Source organism: Podarcis pityusensis (genome assembly GCF_964106645.2).
Source record: "Podarcis pityusensis genome assembly, chromosome: 15".
Classification (NCBI taxonomy): Eukaryota; Metazoa; Chordata; class Lepidosauria; order Squamata; family Lacertidae; genus Podarcis; species Podarcis pityusensis.
In genome coordinates, this window is record NC_138040.1 from 4,515,797 (window position 1) to 4,538,999 (window position 23,203).

Sequence of the window (23,203 nt, forward strand, 5' to 3'; positions counted from 1 at the left end):
ATATTCCCCATGTTGCGATTCTGAAATCAGCAGGAACAACCCAAACGGGGATTGAACTTGCACTTTATCCAGTAGTTGGTGGGTTGCTTCAAAGCAACCACACCGTCTAGATCAGGTGGGGGGAACTGTAGAGCCTCTGAGTGTTCCTGAACTACAACTCCCAACAGCAAGCATGGTCAGTGGCAAGGGATGAAGAGAGTTAAGGCTCCAGAAACCTTGTCTAAATACTCATCCCTTTCTTGATTTGTGGAATGAATATTTCTGCACCATGTATACCATTCTTGAGCCTCAACATGTGTTAACAGTAGAAACTCAAAACAGTTCTTCAGTCCGGGGCTCTGATTTGTAAACAAAACATTAAGAAATATCAGAGGTGGCTGCATCAGTCTGGTAAGACACAAAACAAAGAGTCCTCTGAAAATGGGGGCTGTGGTTGTGGTGTTGTTCTAAAGCTGTGAATGGGCAGCCCTGGTGAGCCTTCTTAAGTAAGAAATTCAGAGCAGGCGCCACATAGAAATGCCTGGGATATCCCTACTTCTCCAAGCAGGCTGCTTTTACGCCTGACGATGGATGCTCTGAGCACATGGGAGGAAATATATTTGAGGCTTGCCGTACCACGTCACTGGCTTTCTTTATAGCCTCTTAAAAGTTTACACCTGGTGGCAAAGCCGTAGGCGTAGAATGAAGCCTCCCTTTTGACTGCCAAATCTCCCTTTCCTTCCAGGTTGCTGATGCTATCCTAGGAAACCAGATGTTCACCCACTACGACCGTGCCCACATTGCCCAGCTGTGCGAGAAAGCTGGCCTCCTCCAGAGAGCCCTGGAACACTTCACCGACTTGTATGACATCAAGCGGGCTGTCGTCCACACTCACCTTCTCAACCCCGAGGTACTGTGTCCCAAACCAGCTGTATTTTGAAATGTGTCTTTCCATCACTGATTCCTAATTCCTCCAGTTCAAGTCCTCTGCTTTGGGTGCTTGCTGTGTGCAAATGGGACTTAGAACATCACCATGGGTTAGATTTTTTTTTTTTTTTTGACTGCCTGCTTTTAACCTTCAGTGGTTGGTGAACTACTTTGGCTCCCTCTCGGTGGAAGACTCCCTCGAATGCCTCCGGGCGATGCTCTCGGCCAACATCCGCCAGAACTTGCAGATATGCGTCCAGGTTGCTTCAAAGTACCACGAGCAGCTTTCGACCCAGTCCCTCATTGAACTCTTCGAATCTTTCAAGAGTTTTGAAGGTAAGGCAACTGGGCCACCTCAGGCTCTTCAACCACAGGGATGAGGAACCTGTTTCAGCCTGGGGGGCTGCATCCCCTCCTGGGGGGCCACTTGCTTAGTGGTGTCCAGGGCCAGAGGCAAAAGTGCATGGAGGAATGAATGTAAAGGTTTCCTTTAGTACAGTAAGGTGTGCCAATGTGGTGCTGTGATCGGGGTGTCTGACTAGGACCTGGGAGAGGAGGCTTCGTGTCCCTGCTCAGCCATGAAACTCACCAGGCGATGGGCCAGTCACTCCATCTCACCCTAACTAACTTCCCTCACAGGGTTGTTATGAGCATAAAATTGGGAGAAAGAGAATCGGGTATACCACCTTGAGCTGCTTGGAGGAAAAGTTGGGATATGAATGTAATAAATAAAACAAAACAACACATACACGCACCTCTATCCTCCAACTGACTGAATAATAATAATAATAAAAATTATTTATACCCCGCCCTCCCCAGCCAAGACCGAGCTCAGGGCGTGTTGAGAAGGCCCTGCTCTGGTTGAGGCTAATCTGACTTCCTTAGGGCCCGGGACCTCTAGTGTGTTGCTATTTATGGACCTTAAGGTCCTCCGTGGGGCATACTGTGAGAGGCGGTCCTGTAGGTACGAGGGTCCTAGGCCATGAAGGGCTTTATAGGTCAAAACCAGCACCAGTAAGAGGCACTATCAGAGTTCAAGGGCAGGCTAAATTCACTTGAGGAGGGTGCAAAGCAGAGCTGGTGCAGAATGTGAGGGGGTGTGGCTGGAGTGAAATGGGGCTTGGAGCCTAAGGACAGACGGGGCGTGTGGGTCTGCAGAAATGAGCCTAGTGCACAAAGGTAAAACTTAAGATGCTTGCTCTGCCCACCCCTGGCATGTGGCCCAGATGAGAATGTGGTGCTCAGTCTGAAAGGTTCCTTCTCTCTTACCCTACACGGAAGTCTGCAAGAACTTTCCTTGTACACAGAGACTAGTCTTCCCACAGTCCTGCAAGAACTTGTATTACACAGACTGGTCGTACAATTGCTCCACTTGATTCCCAGGTATTGACATTTAATTTTAAAGTGTCTTCTTCACTTCCCCCACTTAGGTCTCTTTTATTTCCTGGGCTCCATCGTCAACTTCAGCCAGGACCCAGACGTGCACTTCAAATACATCCAGGCTGCTTGCAAGACAGGCCAGATTAAAGAGGTGGAAAGAATTTGCAGGGAAAGCAACTGCTATGACCCAGAGCGGGTGAAGAACTTCCTCAAGGTAAAAAAAGGATAGGAGAATCCTCTGCGCTCCCACCTCAGCTCCCCATAGCAAGGCCAGCTTATCATCGGCTTGTGGTTTTTAATTCTAATTTTGGTGGTGGAGGCCATTGGAAATAACAGCACAGCTCAGGCCATTGATAAATCTCTTGGAATATAAGCGGTCTTTGATTCCTTAAATGAACATGTGCATTTTGTTAAAAACATTCCTGCATTGCAGGGGGTTGGACTGGGTAACCCTCGGGGGTCCCTTCTAGCCACAGTTCTGTGATTCTACGATATTGCCACCACCTGAAGGTACAGCTAAGTATTGATTTTGGCAATTTGGCAGAGCAAAGGGCTAAATCACAGGCGAAGGAGCTGTTGAACAGTGGAACAGTCTCAGGAGGTTGTGGACTCCCTCCTTGAAGGTTTTTAAGCAGAGCTTGGCTGGCCATCTGTCAGATACTTGAGTTCATTGCAGCGGGTTGGACTAGATGACACTTGGGGTCCCTTCCAGCTCTGCAATTCTGTGGTTCCATGACCTGTGGCCCTCCAGTTGTTGCTGGTGCAGAACTCCCATCAGCTCCTGCCAGTAGGGTCATTGATCCAGGGTGATGGGAGTTGGGAGCCCAGTAACACCTGGAGGGCCAGAGGTTCCCCGCTCCTGGCCCTGAACCAAAGTTGCTCAACACTTTTGGCAGCTCTGGTTAGCCATATCCATCCGCTTCAATAGGTCTCCTGTGAATAGAGCTAACATGGGGGACAGCCCTTAGGGAGGAATAGATCTTGTTAGTGGGGATGGTGTGGGGAGCTAGAGCAAAGCAAGAGGCTTTGGGACCCTTGTAATCTAGCAGTTGTCTTTGGAGTCAGCTTATAAGCAGCGGTTTTGAGTTGCGTGTATGTGTTTGTGAGTCAACCATTTCCTGATCAGTCTGTTGTCTTTTGTGCTGATCCTTGTGTCTGTGGGATGTTCAGGACATGTACCAGGTAAACCTTCCAGTATAGAAGTCTCCCCGATCTGTTAACTCCTTCAGTGTCCACTTTTAGTGTAGAGGCTTGTATCCTGGGATTAGCAGCCTTGGAAAAACTGTGTGTGTGGTGGCTTAATTTTCCTTTTAGAACACAATCCTTTCTTGTGCGTGCGTGTGTGACCTTGACACCTTGCTTTCAAATGTCATTCACAGAGAAGAACGCTACCTATCATTTCATTACTAGGAGTCAGAGAGTTGGATTCAACGAAATCCTGCACAGGGTGGACCCATTGAAATTAACGAATCAAGCTAGTCATTCCTATTAATGTCAGTGGGTCTACTCCCATGATTTCCAATGTGGGGCATACGGCCCACAGGGGGGCAATTTAATTTTTAAGGGGGGCATTTTAGAAGCTTGTTTAGACCAAGTTAATGGCCTTTTAGGCTTCCTCCACGTGAATAGGAGTTCACTTTTTGAATAATAAGAATTATATGTCACTGGGTGGGGGGGGGTGGCAATCAGGATTTTAGAGATGCTTAGGTGAGGCATGGCCAAAAAAAAAAAAAAGGTTGGGAACCACTGGTCTACTCTGAGGAGGGGTAGCATTTCATACCCACACATAACAAATTGCAACAGCTGCGTAGGGTTTCTTGAGCTGGGGCGATAGCGACTCTTGTAAGTTGGCCACTTTTTCCAAGTTGCTTCTGCTGTGTATTTGGGTTGCATGTTGTCCTTGGATTGCTTCCCTCATCCTCAGCTGGGGAAGAGTTGCTAAGGTCCCCACAATGGGTCTAGTTCAAGAGGATTGTTGCCCTTGTAAAACTTGGCAAGGAAGAGGATGGGGACAAAACTAGAACGAGGTGGCTGTTGTTGGCTCTGGCGCCACCTGCTGTTAGTCTTCCCACCAGTCCCAATGGGCACCAACCAGCTCTGTAAGCAGATCCTGTTTTAAGAGACTGGATTAGAAGACACTGCATTCAGATCAAGGTGTTCTTGCAATACATGCTGATGGCCCCAAACAGGAGGATGGCGGCAAGAATGAATCCAGTCTCTCCAATTTGCAAGAGCTTCCTCCATTTGGCTACCCGGAAATTGTTCACTTGCCTGAGGGGATCAGGCAGGCATGACTAGGAAGTGCAAGGTGAAAGTGCTCAAGTACTCTCAGCACGCCACCCTTCGGTATTAACGCAAGCCTCAATCTGTATTAGCAGCCGCAATCTCAGAGTTGATCCTGCACACTGTGTAACTTGTAGCAGTTGGCAAATGCTGAGGCCTAGTCTAGGCTTGTAATCCTTTTGGCGTCTTGTGCTTTTTGTAAAACTGTGCAAAGCGTGAAGCTGTGGCTGTAAATTTGATGACTGATTTTTTTAAAAAAAACAAAACAATAAACCACAAAAATAATAAATAGGGAGCTTGGAACAGGATAAGACCTTGGGACATGCATGGTTGTAAAGAAGAACCAAGTCTGCAAATAAGCTCATTAGATTAAATTTGGATAGAAACTGTCTGTCCCTAGGGTGTATAGACGCCTTCATCTCGCCAAACTTGCTTTTCACAGCACAGTTACAGCCCTCTTCAGGAAAGCAGTGGGGAAAGGAGTTGATTTAAACCTTGATTTCTCTCCCATCCACCCCCTTTTTTTGCAGGAAGCAAAACTGACAGACCAGCTCCCACTGATCATCGTTTGCGACCGCTTTGACTTTGTGCACGATCTAGTTCTGTACTTGTACAGGAACAACCTCCAAAAATACATTGAGATCTATGTGCAGAAGGTAAGAAGCAGGTGGTTATAAGTCCTGAAGAGGGGAACCATCAGACCTTCCGTGATAAGCCAGCTTATCCCCGATTTGATGAGGCTCATCTGATTAAAAACAAGAAATGGAGCCTTTAGTGTCATCAGCGCAGTTCTATGGAATACTATGCCAATAGAAATTCAACAGGCGCATTCTCTGATTCTTTCAGCTTCTAAGCACCTGCTGAAAACTTTCCCATCCAACCACACATATGCAGACAATTAAGAATATTATTTATTTCATTCATTACATTGATACCCCACTTTTCCTCCGAAGAGCTCAAGGTGGCATGCGTAGTTCTCCCCCGCCCCATTTTATCCCCCCAGCAACCAGGCCATAGTCCAGATGATAACCATGCCAGTGCATGCATCTTTCCAGAATAATTAACTGATGTCTTAAAACGGCTTTTATTGTGTGTTTTTAATGTATCATTGCCATAGGCCGCTTTGATACATATTTTTTAAACGAAATAACAGTATATATTTCTTTAAATAAATAAACAGCACTCTGGCTTTAAATCTCATTGGGCTGCTGTCTTGGATTTCTAGTCTGTACAGAATCTAACCTTGAAAACGTGTAGTTAACTGGCTTCAAACCCCTCTTATATAGCGACCCGCATTGTCAAAAGTGGTTGGGGGTATCTCAAAGGTTGGGGGTGGTCTCCCTGTTGGCTTCGTACACTGATAGAGCCAAATCACCCCAGAACAAGGGGGCACCTTCTGGCAGGGTCTGGGGGGATGGTTGCTTAACTGCCCTTCAGGGTTGCAGCCTTCACTGTCCCGCTACAGGAGCTGAAGCTTGTTTTGGCCAGTAATGTGACGGTGGAGTGTGAGGTTTGGAGCCTGTTGTGTCTAATTGCGGTTTTGCTGCTTTAATGACATCTTGGTGCTGCTGCTGCAGGTGAACCCGAGTCGCCTCCCTGTGGTCATCGGGGGCTTGCTTGACGTGGACTGCTCCGAAGACGTCATAAAGAGCCTGATCCTGGTTGTGAGAGGGCAGTTCTCCACGGATGAGCTTGTTGCTGAAGTAGAAAAAAGAAATAGGTAAACCTCACGCGGCTTGTGGGAATAGTGTTCTCTTTTGTGGGGGCATCAACATTCCCTGGAATTGCTAACCAGGAATGTTGAACCTGTTTTTTGAGTTGTGGCTCTGTTCTGTTGTGTTGTTAGTTTATTACCAATTGACTTTTTTCCCCTTCCTTTTTAAAGGTTGAAACTCCTCCTGCCCTGGCTGGAAGCCCGAATTCATGAGGGCTGCGAGGAACCAGCCACTCACAACGCACTGGCTAAAATCTACATTGACAGTAACAACAACCCCGAGAGGTTCCTTCGCGAGAACCCCTACTATGACAGCCGGGTGGTGGGGAAGTATTGCGAGAAGAGAGACCCGCATCTGGCCTGCGTCGCTTACGAGCGTGGGCAGTGCGACCAGGAGCTCATTAATGTGAGTATCCAACCCACTGAGTCTCTCTTCGCTAGAAAGATGCTCTTGTAGTGTCTTTCAGAGTCAGGAAATGATGCTGGATATGATTTTAATGAAAAAGTAGGTTGCTTGGCTTAGTTCTGATCAACAGGACACGTATCAAAGCAGTTCTCAAGATTGTATTACTCAGAAGCAGCAGAACTTAAATTGGCTGGCTAATTGGAAAAATGGAACACTTGATTTGAAGAGACTGTTAAAATTCCTACATCCCAGGGGGTTTGTCTCCATGACCCTTGGAGACCCTTTCAACTCTCTGATTCTGTTATTCCTCCATCCACCCATGGAGACCTACGGAGAGACTGCTTAAGTTAATCTACCAAACTTCACAGTGAACACTATTGCAGCTGATATGATGCTTGTTGTTTGTATGTTCAGAAATCCATTCAATAAAAACACACGAACAAAAAAAGAGTAAAGAGTGGTAGCCAGAAACTGACATCCCCAGGCAGGACTGCTCTGTTCCAACCCATGTTCTACTCCAGACCCTCCCAAATGACTAAAGGCTGTGCACTGGCTGAACTTTTTACCTCTGTAAAATCCAGGCTCAGAACGCTTGACGCTTTCTCTCTCTTCCTCTACCACCTCCTCACAAAAGAACACCTCGGTTTCCCTGCCTGAATATATTCTTCTCTCGCATTCCAGGTTTGCAACGAGAACTCCCTCTTCAAGAGCCTTTCGCGTTACTTGGTTCGCCGCAAGGACCCTGAGCTGTGGGCCAGTGTGCTGCTGGAGAGCAACCCTTACCGGAGACCCCTGATTGACCAGGTACTTTGCACTCCCCTCTGTTCCCCTTTGCTTGTGCTTTGTGTACACTTAAGAAAGTGAGCAGTAGGCAAGCAAGTTGCCAGCTGTGGGTACCCATCACTCAGATCCCTCCCTCTCTCATCAGGTCGTCCAGACAGCTCTCTCTGAAACTCAGGACCCTGAAGAAGTATCTGTCACAGTCAAGGCTTTCATGACCGCCGACCTCCCCAATGAACTCATTGAGTTGCTGGAGAAAATTGTTCTTGATAATTCTGTGTTCAGTGAACACAGGTCAGTACTCCTGTGTTTGTCTGTCTTACATCTTACCCTCACTCTTCAAATAATATTTGGGGGAGATGCTTGGAAATTTGTGAGTAAAACCTCAAAAATGCAGGCAGCTTGCTGGATAAGATTTTTAGCAGTTGTAAGGGGTTTGTTTAGCAGGTGCCAGAATAGAGTACGTTGAAGACATCTGCCTAATCTCAATGGACAGGGAGTTCCAGAGTGGAAGACTTGATTCCTTATAATTGCTGAATGAATATTAAGTGGCACTTCATTTTTATACCAAGTCACACTATTTGTCTATGTAGCCCAGGTTTGGAAGCCTTTGTGCTCCCAGATGATGCAGAACTACAACTCCCACCAGCCCTAGCAAGCATGACCAGAGATGATGGGAGTTGTAGTTCAGCAACATCTGGAGGCGCAAAGGCTCCTCACACCTGCTTGAGCCCCTTACTGTTAGCAACTGCTAAAGACATTTCTAAGGTCCTCAGCAGAGGGCCAAAAACCCTTCTCAGCTACAGAGATCTGGGACTGAACCTCTGAACTCACTCTAAACCTTTATTATGTCGTTTTGAATGATGGCTGCTGATGCCTTAATTCCTTGCCTTTACTATTGCTTGCTTTTTCCTGTAAAGGAATCTGCAGAACCTCCTCATTCTGACGGCTATCAAGGCCGACCGGACCCGAGTCATGGAATACATCAACCGCCTGGACAACTATGATGCTCCCGATATTGCCAACATCGCGATCAGCAACGAACTCTTTGAAGAGGCCTTCTCCATCTTCAGGAAGTTTGATGTCAACACCTCTGCTGTGCAGGTAATGCTGGGTGTCCATGTATCTGAATTCTGAGTATGGTTCTCTTCACGGAGCCGAGTGTTGGTCTGTATCCCCAAACTGCTCCATGTATTTGTGCTGAAGACTCCGCTTCCGTGTCAAGGGAATCCAGCCCAAGTTTCAAGTGTTCCAGTTCACCACAGTCTGCATGGGTTTTAGCCCAGGTTTTACATACAGCTCAGGTGCCCTAGATACTAATTAGACCCTTGGGGGGAAACTACAAAGATTTATAGTGGGCTTTTCTCATGTTTAGAGTTCCTGATAAAGTGGCTTGGTCATCCTTTGTGTGAAGGCTTTTGGAGGCCTAACTAGGCACATGCTAGGTTTAATTCTGGCCAAACTACTCTTGCACTGGCAAATTCCTACCACAAGCACGCTATTAGTTTTCGTTTTTTAAATGGCAGCCATCTCCCCACTTTCTAGGTTTTGATCGAACACATTGGCAACTTGGACCGTGCCTACGAGTTCGCTGAGCGCTGCAATGAGCCAGCCGTGTGGAGCCAGCTTGCCAAAGCTCAGCTTCAGAAAGGGATGGTTAAGGAAGCGATAGACTCCTACATCAAAGCGGATGATCCTTCTTCATACATGGAAGTGGTTCAGGCTGCGAATGCCAGCGGTAAGGCTTGGGAACCCCCATATAAAGTTTTGTTTTCAGTAGCCTGGGAGCTTTCAGAACAGGCAGCACCCAGGTGGGATTGCAGTAACTTAAGCTCTTCTGTGGCTGTAAAAAGCTTGACGCATCCCGGAAGTCGTAATTTAAATGCATTGGGTGACCTTCCTTTCTTCCAAGAATTCATTCATTCCTTCTGCTTCTCATCTCACATTCTCAGTCCAGCATTGCTCTTAACGTGGCTTGCAGTAAACACAGTTATAATTATGGAAGCTGGAAGAAAACGGACAAGGATGGCAGTGCCATGATGGGAAAACTGTGGCTCCCATCACCGCTTTGGCCTGCTGGCTGGGACTAGTGGGAACTGGAATCCAACACCTAGAGGGCTACCGGTTCCTCAACCTTGTTGCAAAATGTTGCCAAGGTTTGATTCCCTCTTCCCTTTCAAATCAACTCTCCACTGCTCCTGCTCCAACACAGGGTGGGGAGCCTCTGACCTGTGGGCCTAATTAAGTCTGCCACACCATTTTGGCTTAGTCAAGCCCTTTTGCCCTATACCCAGTACTACTTTTTCTAGGAAAAGAGGTGCCAGAACTCACCATGAACGCCTTCCTTTTTCTCTCATAATGACAATGGTGCCCGCCTGAGAGGTGCTGGAACTGAGTTCCAGTAAGTTCCAGCTGGAAAAGAAAGCCCTGCCCATACCTCATCTCACCTCACAATGTCAGATGAGGGGCAGGTAAAGCTGCAGCTGGGCCCAGAAGAGGTCTACAGGCACATCCAGTCAGCTGACAGTTGGTGGCTACAAGACGCTTTGAAGTCCCATCAGCTGGTTGTTGGGGCTTCAAAGCGCAGGGCAGGTCTCTGCAGGCACAGTCCTTAAAGAGAGCCCTGCATTGCCAAAGTCCCGCCACTCGGCTGGTATTGACTGCCTTAGGGAGTTCCACTTTTGGAACTCCCTAGCTCAGCTCAGTGGGCTGGAGGAAGCCACTTGGGTTCAATGCACTTTGAATACAAACTGCTTGCTCAGGACAGGGGGAGCACTTCCTTAACTGAAGCATTTTTTTTCTCTTTCCAAAGGAAGCAGCTTATCTCTAACAAAGCTTTACTCAAGAGTTGAAATAAATGGACCCAAGTTAGTCATGTCCATTATTTTCATTGGTTCTATTCTGAGTAGCATTGGCTACAACACTTTGCATTCAAAGCACTGAAAGAAGCGCTTTAAATGCAATCAGTTTTCTGGATGGAGGGGAAATGCTCTTTTTCTTTTTTTAAAAAAGGAGTGCTTCTCCCTCCAGACTTGAAAGGGGCTCCCTGTGACAAATTCTCAGCTGGTTGTCCCAGGGGGAGCCTCTTTGAAGGGGCACCCCCAGCCTTCAGAGGAGGCTGCTGTAACCACTGATCCTCTGGTGGTTACCAAAACCTCCTTTGGGCTTTGACAGGTTTCAGTCACCTGCCACATGCGGTCCTTCCCACATGCAGAGTCACCCTGTGGGTAGTTAGAAGATCAAGACCTGTCCTGGCAGCTATATCTGGTTCCACACACCCTGCTCCACCATGACAACCCAGAAACACAAGAGAGTGATTAAAGAGGTGGCTATTGCACATGGGAATCTGATCTGACTATTTCACTTTGTTCCACAGCATAGGGCCCTTGAGAGACGGGTCTGTTTTTGCTTTCCTTCAAGTTTCTCTAGAATGGCAGGATCAGGCAGGGTTTCCATTGCAGCCAGTCGCACATGAAACTTTCCCTCTCAGCCCTCCTCTTCCTTTCTGAAAATTATTTTAAGCTGAACTTTATTGGATGAGGAATTCCTAGTTATGAGGCAGTGGCCTTGGCTCATACATCACGTTACACCAATTTCTTTGCCTTTTTATTTTTTGAGTTTTAAAGATTTTTGACAATTTAACTTCAAATTTAAAATAATTATAAGGTGCCTTCCTCCTGGGTGTTCCCATTCCCAACCCCTCTGGCTGCATTAAGCCTCCCTCTTCCTTGTTGCAGGAAGCTGCTATTTGAAGCATAGTTGTCCTGCAACACTGACTTCCTTTTTGTTAAAGGAGCCTCTTTGCTTTCTTCTTTCTGTTCCCCAGTTTTTGTCACCTTCCTTCAGGGTGACCAGGCCGAGGGGTAAAAGAGCCCCTCTCCAGGATTCTAGCAATCACACGAAGACTTCTTTGTACCAACATAACAATTGGTTGTCCCCCATTTGACTCCCCTCCCATAACTGCAAAAGGGGTCTATTCCCCCCACCCTTTCGGGTCCCACTTTTTGAAACCCGTAGCAGAGGAAAAGATGAGGATCTGCCTCCCTCCCTAATGGCAAGATACCCAAGTGGTTGGCAAAGTACATTTATCCTCTACCAGATGCGTTGAACAGACTTGCTCAGTATAAGGGGCGGATGACAAAGAAGTGGATTGTTTGGCTGACCCGATTTTTTTTTTCCTCCCCTCTTCCCTAGTTTTGGGAAGCTTGTGTTCTGTCCAGCAAGAATGAGCGACTGTGTTTTGCTCTAATAGCTCAGCACGCAGCTCAAGTCTAAGTACGAATTAATCAGTGTTCTGGGGGGGCTCATCCTGTTTTTGCTTTTTGCCAGTGTCGCACATGCCGTGATGTTGTCCACCCCTCCCTTTCCTAAAAAGTGACGTTCCTCGTCGAGTGAGACTGTGCGGTCGAGTAATAAGTACGGAGTGAAGGATCTCTGTCTTTCAGCCTAACTGGGCAACGCTGCCGATTGTCAGCATGATGTGACCTTGAACTTTTCTTTCTTTCTCTCCCTCCGCCCCCCAACCTAGGAAACTGGGAGGAGCTGGTGAAATACTTGCAGATGGCCCGCAGGAAGGCCCGGGAATCCTATGTGGAGACGGAACTCATTTTCGCACTTGCTAAAACAAACCGTTTGGCCGAGCTGGAAGAATTCATCAACGGGCCAAACAATGCCCACATTCAACAAGTGAGTCCTTCCGTCAGCCTTTTAAATGCGAATTTCAAGTGTGGGGTGTTTTGTTTTAGTTTGGTTAGTTCAGCTCCTCCTGTCTCTTTGCAAGGTTTGGGTGGGCCTTTTGGAGGTTTCTTTTCCCCCCACACATACCCCCCAAAATATTCTTTACAACTTTAGATACAAAGATTTTGGGGGGGAGGGGATCTCAGGTATCAAAATGATTTTTATATGGGATCTGAGAAGTTTTCTTTGGAGTGGTTAGCGTGTTGAAGGCTGGGAGGACCTGGTTTGAATCCCCACGCAGCCCTAAAACTGCCCTGGGGTGGCCTTAAGACAGTCACCACCTCTCAGCCCGCCCTACTTCAAAGGGCATAGCTGTCAACGTTTCCGTTTTTTTAAGGGAAATTCCATTATTCCAAACAGGATTCTTTGCAAGAAGAGGGAAAAGTTGACAGCTATGTCAAAGGGCTGTTGTGGGGATAAAGCATGTAGGAGCCATGTAAACTGCTCTGAGCCCCTTTGGAGAAAGAATGGAACAAAAACAGAACAAATGGGCTTCTTAAATAACGGAACTAAACTTGTGCATGTGCTTTTGTAAAAAGAAAGCCAGGCTTTTTGGTTAAACTGGTCCAGTAGCGGGGTTTTTTTGCTTTGTTATTATACAGTTTTATTGGCGTTAAGTCACAAATGAACAAAAGTGTACAATGACCTATGTGTGGAGCAGTGAAAGCTTATACAGGCAATCACGAGTTTCCAAATTTCCAGAACTCGTGAAATGTAATTCAAACTGTGATATGTGTGAGGGCATATCACTGCGATCAAGCCAGTGAGAATGTAGCTGTGCCATACCATTGTGTGGGTCAAATCTCTATTCCCATTCACAAAACTGGCACTGCACTTTGTCAAATTGATCAGTCCAGCACTCATATTTCATTGGAACTGTTCATTCCACTCAGAAAGCTTAGATAAATGCTTTCGTATGGTCAAATGATTCAGATAGTTTAGCCTTGTCTTGTCATTGCTTTGCGGGGTCAGGCGGGGAGGACGGATGGTGCCTAAATAATGAGAAGTTGAAAATAAACAGAGAAAATTGAGTCATTTCATGGGGGGGGGGGTGTAATCAGAGAAAAGGTATTCAGATAATTGAAAACAAGTAGTAAGGGGAAATGTGACCTCAATTTTAAGAGAGGACGCTTGAGTACGGAATGAGCATGGTTGGATGGATGAAATCAAGCACTTTTTCTCTTCACCATCTTCTTCTCTAGGTTGGCGACCGTTGCTATGATGAGAAGATGTATGACGCAGCCAAGCTTCTCTATAACAATGTCTCCAACTTTGGGCGCTTGGCTTCCACGTTGGTCCACCTCGGCGAATATCAGGCAGCCGTGGACGGGGCCCGGAAAGCAAACAGCACTCGGACTTGGAAGGAGGTGAGCCCTTTACTTCATGCAATATGCAGAGCTTGTTCCTGCTGGCTTTGATAGGTAGCTTTAAAAGAGGGCGGGGGCGAGTAGAGAGATTCATGGAAGAGGAGAGGCCTGATCAGACGTGATAGTGTCAGGGAAGAGACCCCAGCTCCAATCCCTGGCATCTCCAGGTAGGGCTGGGAATGTCCTCTGTCTGAAACACTGGCGAACTGCTGCCAGTCAGTGTAGGCAGTACTGAACTAGATGGACCAATGCTCAGGTTCTGTATAAAGCAGCTTCCTCTGTTCCTGTTTAAATCAGCCTTTGATTCAGAACCATGAGGACTGGAACCTTGCTTTGGTTTTAAAGGAAGAGCTGTAGCTCAGTAGTAGAGCACCTGCTTTGCATACAGAAAGGTTCAAGTCTTGCTATCTCCAGGTAGGACTGGGAAGGCCTGAAAAAGGCCTGGAGAGCTGCTGCCAGTCAATACAGTCAGTGTTGAGCTAGATGGGTCCATCATCCTTGGCCTTGCCAGCTTGAGCTAATGGGAATTCGAGTCTAGCATCATCTAGAGAACGATGCTGGCTCAGTGCAACAGTGGAGAAAGGGGTTCCTAGAGGAGGACTTTGCTGCTCCCCCCAGTTCCTCTGAGAGAGAAGGTAACTGAAGCTCGGTCTTTGACGTTTTCCCCCCTCCAGGTCTGCTTTGCGTGCGTAGATGGGAAAGAGTTCCGCCTGGCCCAGATGTGCGGCCTTCACATTGTTGTGCATGCGGATGAACTGGAGGAGCTCATCAACTATTACCAGGTAATGGGGAGGTGGGGAAGAAAAAGCAGTGCTGATGGGGCTGCAGAGCTTTGCCTCCGTAAAGGGGTGCTCAAGGAGGCGGCCGTTGCTGAGCATTAACTCGTTACTCTTTCACCCCCAGGACCGTGGCTACTTTGAGGAGCTGATCACCATGTTGGAATCTGCTCTGGGGCTGGAGCGGGCCCATATGGGAATGTTCACGGAGCTGGCCATCCTCTACTCCAAATTCAAGCCACAGAAAATGAGGGAACACCTGGAGCTCTTTTGGTCGCGAGTCAACATTCCTAAGGTAACTCCGTCCCTAAGATTGCAAATTATATGAGGAATAGAAAACAGGTGGGGGTGGCCGTGTAAGAGGAAGAACACTGGTTAAAAGCAAAAACCCAGAACCTTGCAGAACCTGAGCATTTTGGTGAGTTAATAATAATAATTTTTTTTTTATTTATACCACACCCTTCCTGGTTTAAAAACTGGGCTCAGCGCGGCTAACAGCAAATATAAAACATTGATTAAAATGCAACTTAAAAACAGCAAAAAACAGCATAAAATGCAGCATCAATATCAATAAAATTCAAAAATTCAGGGGTCATTTTTTGGGGGGGCGGAACTATGTTAAACTAGGAACAGGGAGGCCCTGGCTCCAATTTGGGGAGGGACCCCTCCTTGCTTAGAGCCCATGGGGAGCGGCTACAAATTGAGCAAAAGATCTTGTCTGAAGCGGTGGTAGTGCAGCTTCGTAATATGTCCCCATTCAGCCATAAGGTGGCCCCCCACAGGGTGGCCTTGGGCCAGTTGCTGCCTGCTAGACTAACCTACCTCACGGGCATCAAGGTGGAGGATAATCCGCTCATACGCTTCCTCTTTCTAAGGAGGATTTGGGTGGCACTGCAGCATGTGGTCAAGGAGCAAATGCTGCCACCGTTGTGACTCAGACAATGGAGTTCAGTAGCACCAGAGGCAACAGTGGCTCCAACAGTGCACACTTGTGGCAGGACAGTGCTCTCCATGGTTTTTTCGGTTTCCGTCCTGGTTTTGGGACCGAGACGGCTCTGGTTGCCCTAACAGATGATCTCCGTAGACAACTGAATCGAGGCGGTCAGGGCTGCTGATCCTTTTAGATTTGTCAGCAGCCTTTGACATGGTCGATCATGATCTTCTGGACCACCGCCTCGCAGACATGGGGATACAGGGCATAGCCCGTAACTGGTTGTGCTCTTTTATCTCTGGTCGGGGACAGAGGGTGGCACTAGGGAGGGAAATGTTGTCGCGCCATTCCTTGGTGTGTGGAGTGCCGCAGGGCGCAATTCTCTCCCCGATGCTTTTTAACATCTTTATGCGCCCCCTTGCCCAGATTATCCGGAGCTTTGGGCTGGGTTGTCACCAATATGCTGATGACACTCAGCTCTATCTGCTGATGGATGGCCACACCGACTCGGCCCCGAACACACTGACCAGATGCTTGGAAGCTGTGGCTGGATGGTTTCGTGGGAGCCGATTGAAACTAAATCCTTTGAAGACAGAGGTCCTATGGCTGGGTCGGGATGGCATGGGGATGAGGGACCAACTCCCTTCTCTTGCGGGGGCCCAATTAGTGCCATTGCCTTCCGTTAAGAGTTTGGGTGTAATCCTTGACGCCTCCCTTTCCATGGAGGCGCAAGTTACAGCAACAGCCAAGGCGACATTTTTCCACCTTCGCCTCATCAAGCAGTTGGTCCCTTACCTTTCCCGCCCCGACCTGGCCACAGTGATCCATGCGACGGTCATCTCCAGGCTTGACTACTGTAATTCGCTCTACGCGGGGCTGCCCTTGAAGCTGACCCAGAAACTCCAGAGGGTGCAGAATACTGCAGCGAGGCTCCTCACGGGGTCTCTGCCATGGGAGCATATTCACCCAGTGCTTTTCAAACTGCACTGGCTCCCAGTGGAGTACAGGGTCAGATTTAAGGTGCTGCTTTTGACCTTTAAAGCCCTTCACGGCCTAGGACCCTCGTACCTACGGGACCGCCTCTCCCGGTATGCCCCACGGAGAGCCTCAAGGTACATAAATAGCAACACCCTAGTGGTCCCGGTCCCTAAGGAAGTTAGATTGGCTTCAACCAGAGCCAGGGCCTTTTCAACTCTGGCTCCGGCCTGGTGGAACGCTCTGCCTCATGAGACCAGGGCCCTGAAGGATCTGATTTCTTTCTGCAGGGCCTGTAAGACAGAGTTGTTCTGCCTGGCCTTTGGCTTGCAGCCAATTTGATTCCCTCCATCTCTTTCTTTTTTCCTTTCCTTCTCCTCATGCGATGAGGCTACATTTTAATATTTTAATGTTTCAATATTTTAATGTTGTATTTTAATGTTGTTTTTAAGTTGTAATCATTCAACTTGTTTTTATTATTGCTTGTAAGCCACTCTGAGCCCGGCCTTGGCTGGGGAGGGCGGGGTATAAATAAAAAATTATTATTATTATTATTATTATTATTATTATTTATTATGGGCCTGTCAGACAAACTGAGTGGGCGGTAGACCTGTTGATGGCTATTAGACATGATAATGGCCAAGTAGCTCTGGGCATTGGGAGGCGGGGTTTGCTTTCCTGTGAATTCCCATTGGTCAGTACCAACTGAGGAAGGCTGCCATTGGAGCTTCCCAGAGGCATCTGGTTGGTTATTGTTGAACACAGATGCTGTGCTAGTCTAAGCTAGGAAGGCTCTCAGTCTGTACTAGACTGGTTCTAATACTCTAAACCAGTGGTCCACCCTCCATGGATCACCTGAAAGTTGTTCAGGGTCCTGGTGGACCACTTAATGATTTTTCTGCCTTTTGTAGCAATTGTGATGCACTGCTCTAGATGCTGTGTGATTTCTAGATTGTATTACAATTAGAATTCCATACAATTCAAGGCTCTAAGTGTTCTTCACAGACGCTGCGGTTGACCTTAGAGACTCCTGCAGACCATAGTTTGTGAGCACCTATTCTAAACCATTTTCATTTCTTGAAGGTGTTGAGGGCAGCTGAACAAGCCCATCTTTGGGCCGAGTTAGTCTTCCTGTACGACAAATACGAAGAATACGATAACGCCATCATTACCATGATGAACCACCCGACAGATGCTTGGAAGGAAGGGCAGTTCAAAGACATCATCACTAAGGTACTGTCCTGTTTCTGAGTGAATTCCCCTTGGTAGGTTTTATATCTGTGTTGGTGTTTTGATTTGGCCGTTGGAACAGGAAGCGCCTGCATGATCCTGCACCACTGATGCGGTGGATGAGCAAGTGGCTTTCTGTTGGGAACTGTGCCAAAACGAAGGAGGGGTTGTGCCGGGGATAGCCAGAATTGCGCCTTCGTTCCCTTAAGCTTTCCCTGCCACCCTTGCAAATGTTTGGGAGCCAGTTAACCCGCCTTTTCTTCCCTCAGGTGGCCAATGTGGAGCTGTATTACAAAGCGATCCAGTTTTACTTGGAGTTCAAACCTCTGCTGCTCAACGACTTGCTGATGGTTCTGTCTCCCCGACTGGACCACACGCGTGCGGTCACCTTCTTCAGCAAGGTAGGGTCATCCCTCTCTGGAGGAAACTTCCATCTGCATCCCCTCCTTAATTTGGAAGTGGCCTTGCCACAGATCAGAGCACAGCCACTTGTGTATTGGCCAAGATCCCCCCCCCCCCAACTTTAAGGCAGTTAAAAAAATGATTAAATAGCCCCTGGCTGCTTGGTTGGGTCGTGCAGTAACCTCCTATCCCTGTTCACAGGTTAAACAGCTTCCACTGGTGAAGCCCTACTTGCGCTCCGTTCAGAACCACAATAACAAATCGGTGAACGAATCTCTGAACAACCTCTTCATTATAGAAGAAGACTATCAGGTAGGAATGGTTTCAGGGTGTCACATGTTCTCAGGATGCTAAAACTCATCTTCCATTCTGTCTCTGTGCATCAGAAATTCCATACCATCTTTGCTTAGAAACCACACCCTCTGTTTCTCTGAGATATTATTTTATTATATTTATGCCTATACCCTGCCTTCATTGGCCCGAAAGCGCCATTTAAAAACCTTCTCCCCCCCGTCCAGGCTCTCAGGACCTCGATAGATGCCTATGACAACTTTGACAACATCTCCCTTGCTCAGCGCCTGGAGAAGCATGAGCTGATTGAGTTCAGGAGAATCGCTGCGTATCTCTTCAAAGGCAACAACCGCTGGAAACAGAGTGTGGAGCTGTGCAAGAAAGACAGGCTATACAAGGTGACAGGGCTGGTGGGGTGAGCGCTGCCTGTCTGTATTGGGAGGGTGCCCAGCATGGTACCCAGGAGGCAGTGATGAGGGCAAAGCAGCTTTGCTTGCAGAAGAGCTTTTGAGGCCCTTCGATCTGTGCTTGCAACCCTCCATGCCATGGTGTTTGTCCTCTTCTTCTTGCCTTTGAGATTGTATGGTTTATTCAGATTCAGCTGTTGGAAAACAAGTGTTCTTAAAGAAGCAGACTACACATCCATGTGAAATACGTCTGTTCAAGCGCTTTATACACTACCCTTCACCAATAGGCTCCAGAGCAGCTTCACGTCATTAAACATCTAAATTGGACACAATAGAGTTAAGATATGATAGGTTCCGCAACTGCAATGCGCGAAGAAACGGGGCATCATCAAACAACACATCAGTCCCATATTCATGTAAAAGTAGCTCAAGTTTGGAATACATAAAGCTGATAGCCGTCTAAAACCGCATGTAACATGAAACAAATGTAGGCTTCTGAACCTCTCTGGGAAATCACAGCATTCTACTTTGGGGTAGGAATAAAAAAAAAGCGCTTCCTGTCCTTAACATTTAAAAAGGCATTTTTCATAAACGTGGATATATTTAAAAAGAGCCCGAGTAAAAGAAAAGTGTGAAGAACATTCTGAAGATCCCTAGTAACATCATTCCTTTTGAAAATGTTGCCCTGGTAGCAGCTACTGCAGATGGAAAACACACAGTGGAGAGGCCAGCCTTTCCCCAACTCTGATATTTTGGATTACAGCTCCCATCAGATGTAGCCAACACAGCTGATGGGATTTGTAGTCCCAAACATTGCTGGGGCTGATAGGATTTGTAGTCCCAAACATGAAGTTGGGGTAGGTGGGCAACAGCTAGGCCGCTCTTGAGCAGTAGCGCAGTTACACATCTTTGCTTCACACATTCTTCTCTTTCCCCCCCCCTTTTTTTTTTTTGGCACATTTTCTGACACCCCCCCCCCCCCGCCTGCTTCCCCTCCCAGGATGCCATGCAGTACGCTTCGGAGTCCAAAGACACTGAGCTGGCGGAAGAGTTGTTGCAGTGGTTCCTGCAGGAGGGCAAGAGGGAGTGTTTTGGGGCCTGCCTCTTCACCTGCTATGACCTCCTCCGGCCAGATGTTGTCCTGGAGACAGCCTGGAGGCACAATATCATGGATTTTGCCATGCCTTACTTCATCCAGGTCATGAAGGAGTATTTGAGCAAGGTAAGGAGGGCCTCAGAGCCCGCCCACCCCAATAAATCAGAGGCCTCCCTGCTGGTTGCTTGCCGTGCTGTTTCCCCATGAACACAATCAGTTGTGTGTTATGTGTGCGACTAACCCCTGCGTTGTGCTTCTTGGAGCGTCAGTCTCTGTCCTCGTTGGCACTTGTTCTTCTTGAGACTTTTCCCCCCGATCAGTAAGACATGGCACAAGAGGAAAAGGGAATGGGAGGGAGGAGGGGAAAGCAAGCTCGAGCACAAGTTTTTCAAGTCACCCTTTTCATAACATAGTTAAATAGGTTCTGCCTGTCTTGATAAAGAGCAGTCCCTTCCAGGAAGCAGCCCCAGATCAGGTCCAGGACCAGAGCAGGTGATACGGTGTAATCAGCCACAACTTCTACCATTGCTTAGCTTGGAGGATGGGCCTGGAATTGGAGCCCCCTGATCAGTCTAGCATTGGTCTCGCAAGACCAATTCCTGCAGGTTGGAAGCCACTTTTGGGGGTAATCAAGAGTAGTTCATCCGTAAGACTTCAATCCACGAAGGATTGAACGCCGTGTTTCCCGCATATGCTGGCATTTGCAATTACTGTGATGCAACCAGATCTTTGCAATTCCTCCTTACACGAGCTGACATCCCAGTGCAGAAGTATGTACCAAGCCAGAAAGGGTCTGTTTCTATCATCCACTGTGAAGCTTCTTCAGGGGTGGTCGGAAGCTTTGCCCACTCGGGAACAAATCTGTCCAGCAACCAGTTCTGCAGTCCCTGCTAGGTGATTTGCTCTTTGCCATACTGACCACCTCCCTTGTTGGTCAAGCTATGAAAAGGGGTTTCTGGTCTCCTCGACTGAGCCCAAGTGATGCTTTCAAAGAGGTATCTCTTGAGCGGCTGGCTTTCCACTTGCTTGTTGCAGCACCAGCTTAAAACTTGAGTGTTTCAGGGGTTCCAAAAGGTTTTGGGCGATCTCAGCAATCCTTTCGCTGAAAGAATGGTGCCTTGATGACCCCAGCCAGCTCATGTTCCCAGCAGTTGCCCTTCCTAGTTCTAGGCAGTCTGCATTCTCTCTCCATCCCCCAACCCCCCAAGCAGCCCTCCTGTGTTTATGGAAAGGTGCATTTGAGTGATCGCTCTGCACAAAAGATTTATCCAGAAGCTTGTAGTGCTTGCCGCAATAGCTCTCGATAAAAACAGCGAAAGTTGCTCAGTAGCTGTATAATCATTTAAATGGGAGTATTTTATTTTAGTTATTGATTTTATATCCCACACTTTCCTCCAAAGGAGTCCAGGGCGGCAAATGTATCAATGCTATAAAAATAAACCTCTTTAAAAACGGTTTAGAATAACCTTCTGAAAACAGTCAAAACTCCTAAAAGCATACTCCTGCTGCTCCTGAAAGTGTGAGAAAACTGGGTGACCAAGGCTGAGATTAGGTGGTTCTGTGTATGCTAGGATGTGAACTATTTAGACTGGCTCCCAGCTCTACCCCACAAGGATCTGTTCCTTTCAGAAACACAGGGTCACAGGTCAAAAAAGGACTTGAACCCAGCATGCATGACTTAAGGAAGAAATAATTTTGGTGGCGGCAGCAGTAACCTTGTTCCTTTAACCTGGGGGCAGCGATCTCAGCATAGCGACATCCTAGTCCTGCACTCAGTTGCATTATGTACATTGTGTATAACCTGGCCTGGCCTTGGAATCGGAAGCCCGACTTGGCTTTCAGCAGCAGATAACTTCCAATATGTTTTTGGGGTTTTTTAAGGTTTTAACTCCCCCCCCCCTTCTTTGCTCTTTGCTTAATCTACCTTTAAAAGAAAAAGAAATGCTCTATTATGGAGTGAGTTTTTTTCCTCTAAGCTGCACCTTCTGAATTCCTTTGCAGGTTGATACAATAAAGGAAAAGGTGAAAGTTGATTCTTTTCAATCTTTAAGTCTGGAGGCCTGAGTCTAAGGATATATATCTGCATGAGTTTTCCCCCTCTTCCCCTCCTTCCTACCTTTACTACACTGCTGCTACTGCTTTCTGCCCGCCAGCCCCTTGAACAGAAATCTCACTAAAGCCTCTGCAAATTAAAACCATAGTCATTAGCTGTAGGACCAACCAGTAGACACTAATTGGCTAATAGACTCTCCCAGGAAGGTTGGATGCAATCAGTTGGATCACAGTTTGAAGAGAAACCACAAGGCCCTGGGAACCTGGTCCCCTAGAAACATTTTAAAATAAATTGCCCTGCAGGTGGCTGCAAATCATTTTAGTGGTGCCACCCCCACCCCCACCCCCCGGAGAGTCTCAGGGTGGCAATCTGGGTTCCTCTCCCTCATTTAATGCAGTATCTTTTTTGCCTCCTTGGAAAGGACTGTGATCCAACACCTGATCCTCGAGTCTTACTAATGTGTCTCGCTGAAAGTAGGCAAAACCAAAGAATGCTCCAGCTAGCTGCTTAAAGACTGGGTTTTTTTTTTCTCACCTCCAACTCAGCGTCCAGTTTTCCCACTTCCAGCAGGCTCTCCTTCCAGCCCAAGGCTCGTTCCCTGAGCCAAAGCCCTCTTGGTTTAAACCCTTCTCACCTTTACAAAAATAAAAACCCCTCCCAGATGTTCTCAGCATTTCCTTTAAACCAGAATTGATGCTCAAAGAACTTCCTTTCCCAGAAGTTAAACCCCTTTCTGTTTGGCTGGTGGGTTCTAGGGGATGCTAAAAAGCCATCTTCCAAAAAGTCTGCAAATCGGACGTTGATTTAAAGCTGCCGCCTCTTCCTTTTTTGATCGCCCCCCCCTGCGGCAGCTTCTGGAACCTGTTGCAGATCTGTGCCTTAGAACGCTCTCCCTAAAAGTCCTTCAGCAGCTAGCAAGTTGAGTCGGTTGAAAAAAAAGAAAAGAAAAGTGTGGTGTGAAAAAAGGTTAATGAACTGCAGTGTTTTGCTTTCTTGAACTGAGCATGTTCAACAGTCATTGTGATGTTACATCTCACTTTCCCCTGAAGCTGCAAAGCGCATTGCTGTGGGTGATGGGGAGGGGCGGGGTGGGGTGCTGCGTGCCGTGAACTTTTTTGGGGAGGTGGGGGTGGGAAAGGGAGCCTTGTCTGGCCGCCATCTTTCCAACCTCACTCCCCTGCTTCAGTTCTTTTGCCTTTTTTCCATGATCACACACATGGCACCAAAAATATATAGATAAATATATATATACATATATATAAAACATTGACCGCATGTGATTTCTTTTTTTATTTTTTACTCTTTCTCCCCCCTCTGCAGCTTTATCGCAGTCTCCGTGGAAAAGCCTTTCTTTTTTAAAAAAATGCAGTTCTGTGCACTTAACGAAATCTATCAGCAGGGAGTGTCCAATAGTTTGGTTTTTGTGTAAAGAGCAGCTTCTCTCCCCCTTCCCTCTTTTTTTAACAAGC

The 23,203-nt window shown here is 47.3% G+C and overlaps 1 protein-coding gene across 2 annotated transcripts in view; it reads left to right on the forward strand.

The window, feature by feature from the left end:
* The window catches only part of CLTC (clathrin heavy chain), a 74,391-nt gene that overhangs the window by 46,351 nt on the left and 4,837 nt on the right, over nt 1-23,203 (forward strand). Inside the window, exons 12-31 of one of the 2 annotated variants that reach the window (XM_080982753.1) lie at nt 725-889; nt 1,062-1,242; nt 2,337-2,500; nt 5,100-5,225; nt 6,147-6,289; nt 6,455-6,689; nt 7,371-7,493; nt 7,618-7,763; nt 8,390-8,573; nt 9,015-9,207; nt 11,998-12,155; nt 13,409-13,573; nt 14,248-14,355; nt 14,477-14,644; nt 17,339-17,488; nt 17,755-17,886; nt 18,089-18,199; nt 18,406-18,576; nt 19,586-19,807; nt 21,683-21,703. In XM_080982753.1, coding sequence (XP_080838879.1) covers nt 725-889; nt 1,062-1,242; nt 2,337-2,500; nt 5,100-5,225; nt 6,147-6,289; nt 6,455-6,689; nt 7,371-7,493; nt 7,618-7,763; nt 8,390-8,573; nt 9,015-9,207; nt 11,998-12,155; nt 13,409-13,573; nt 14,248-14,355; nt 14,477-14,644; nt 17,339-17,488; nt 17,755-17,886; nt 18,089-18,199; nt 18,406-18,576; nt 19,586-19,807; nt 21,683-21,703 — 3,066 coding nt within the window. The remainder of the gene's footprint in view (nt 1-724; nt 890-1,061; nt 1,243-2,336; nt 2,501-5,099; nt 5,226-6,146; nt 6,290-6,454; nt 6,690-7,370; nt 7,494-7,617; nt 7,764-8,389; nt 8,574-9,014; nt 9,208-11,997; nt 12,156-13,408; nt 13,574-14,247; nt 14,356-14,476; nt 14,645-17,338; nt 17,489-17,754; nt 17,887-18,088; nt 18,200-18,405; nt 18,577-19,585; nt 19,808-21,682; nt 21,704-23,203) is intronic. The other variant, XM_080982754.1, reaches the window with a different exon arrangement.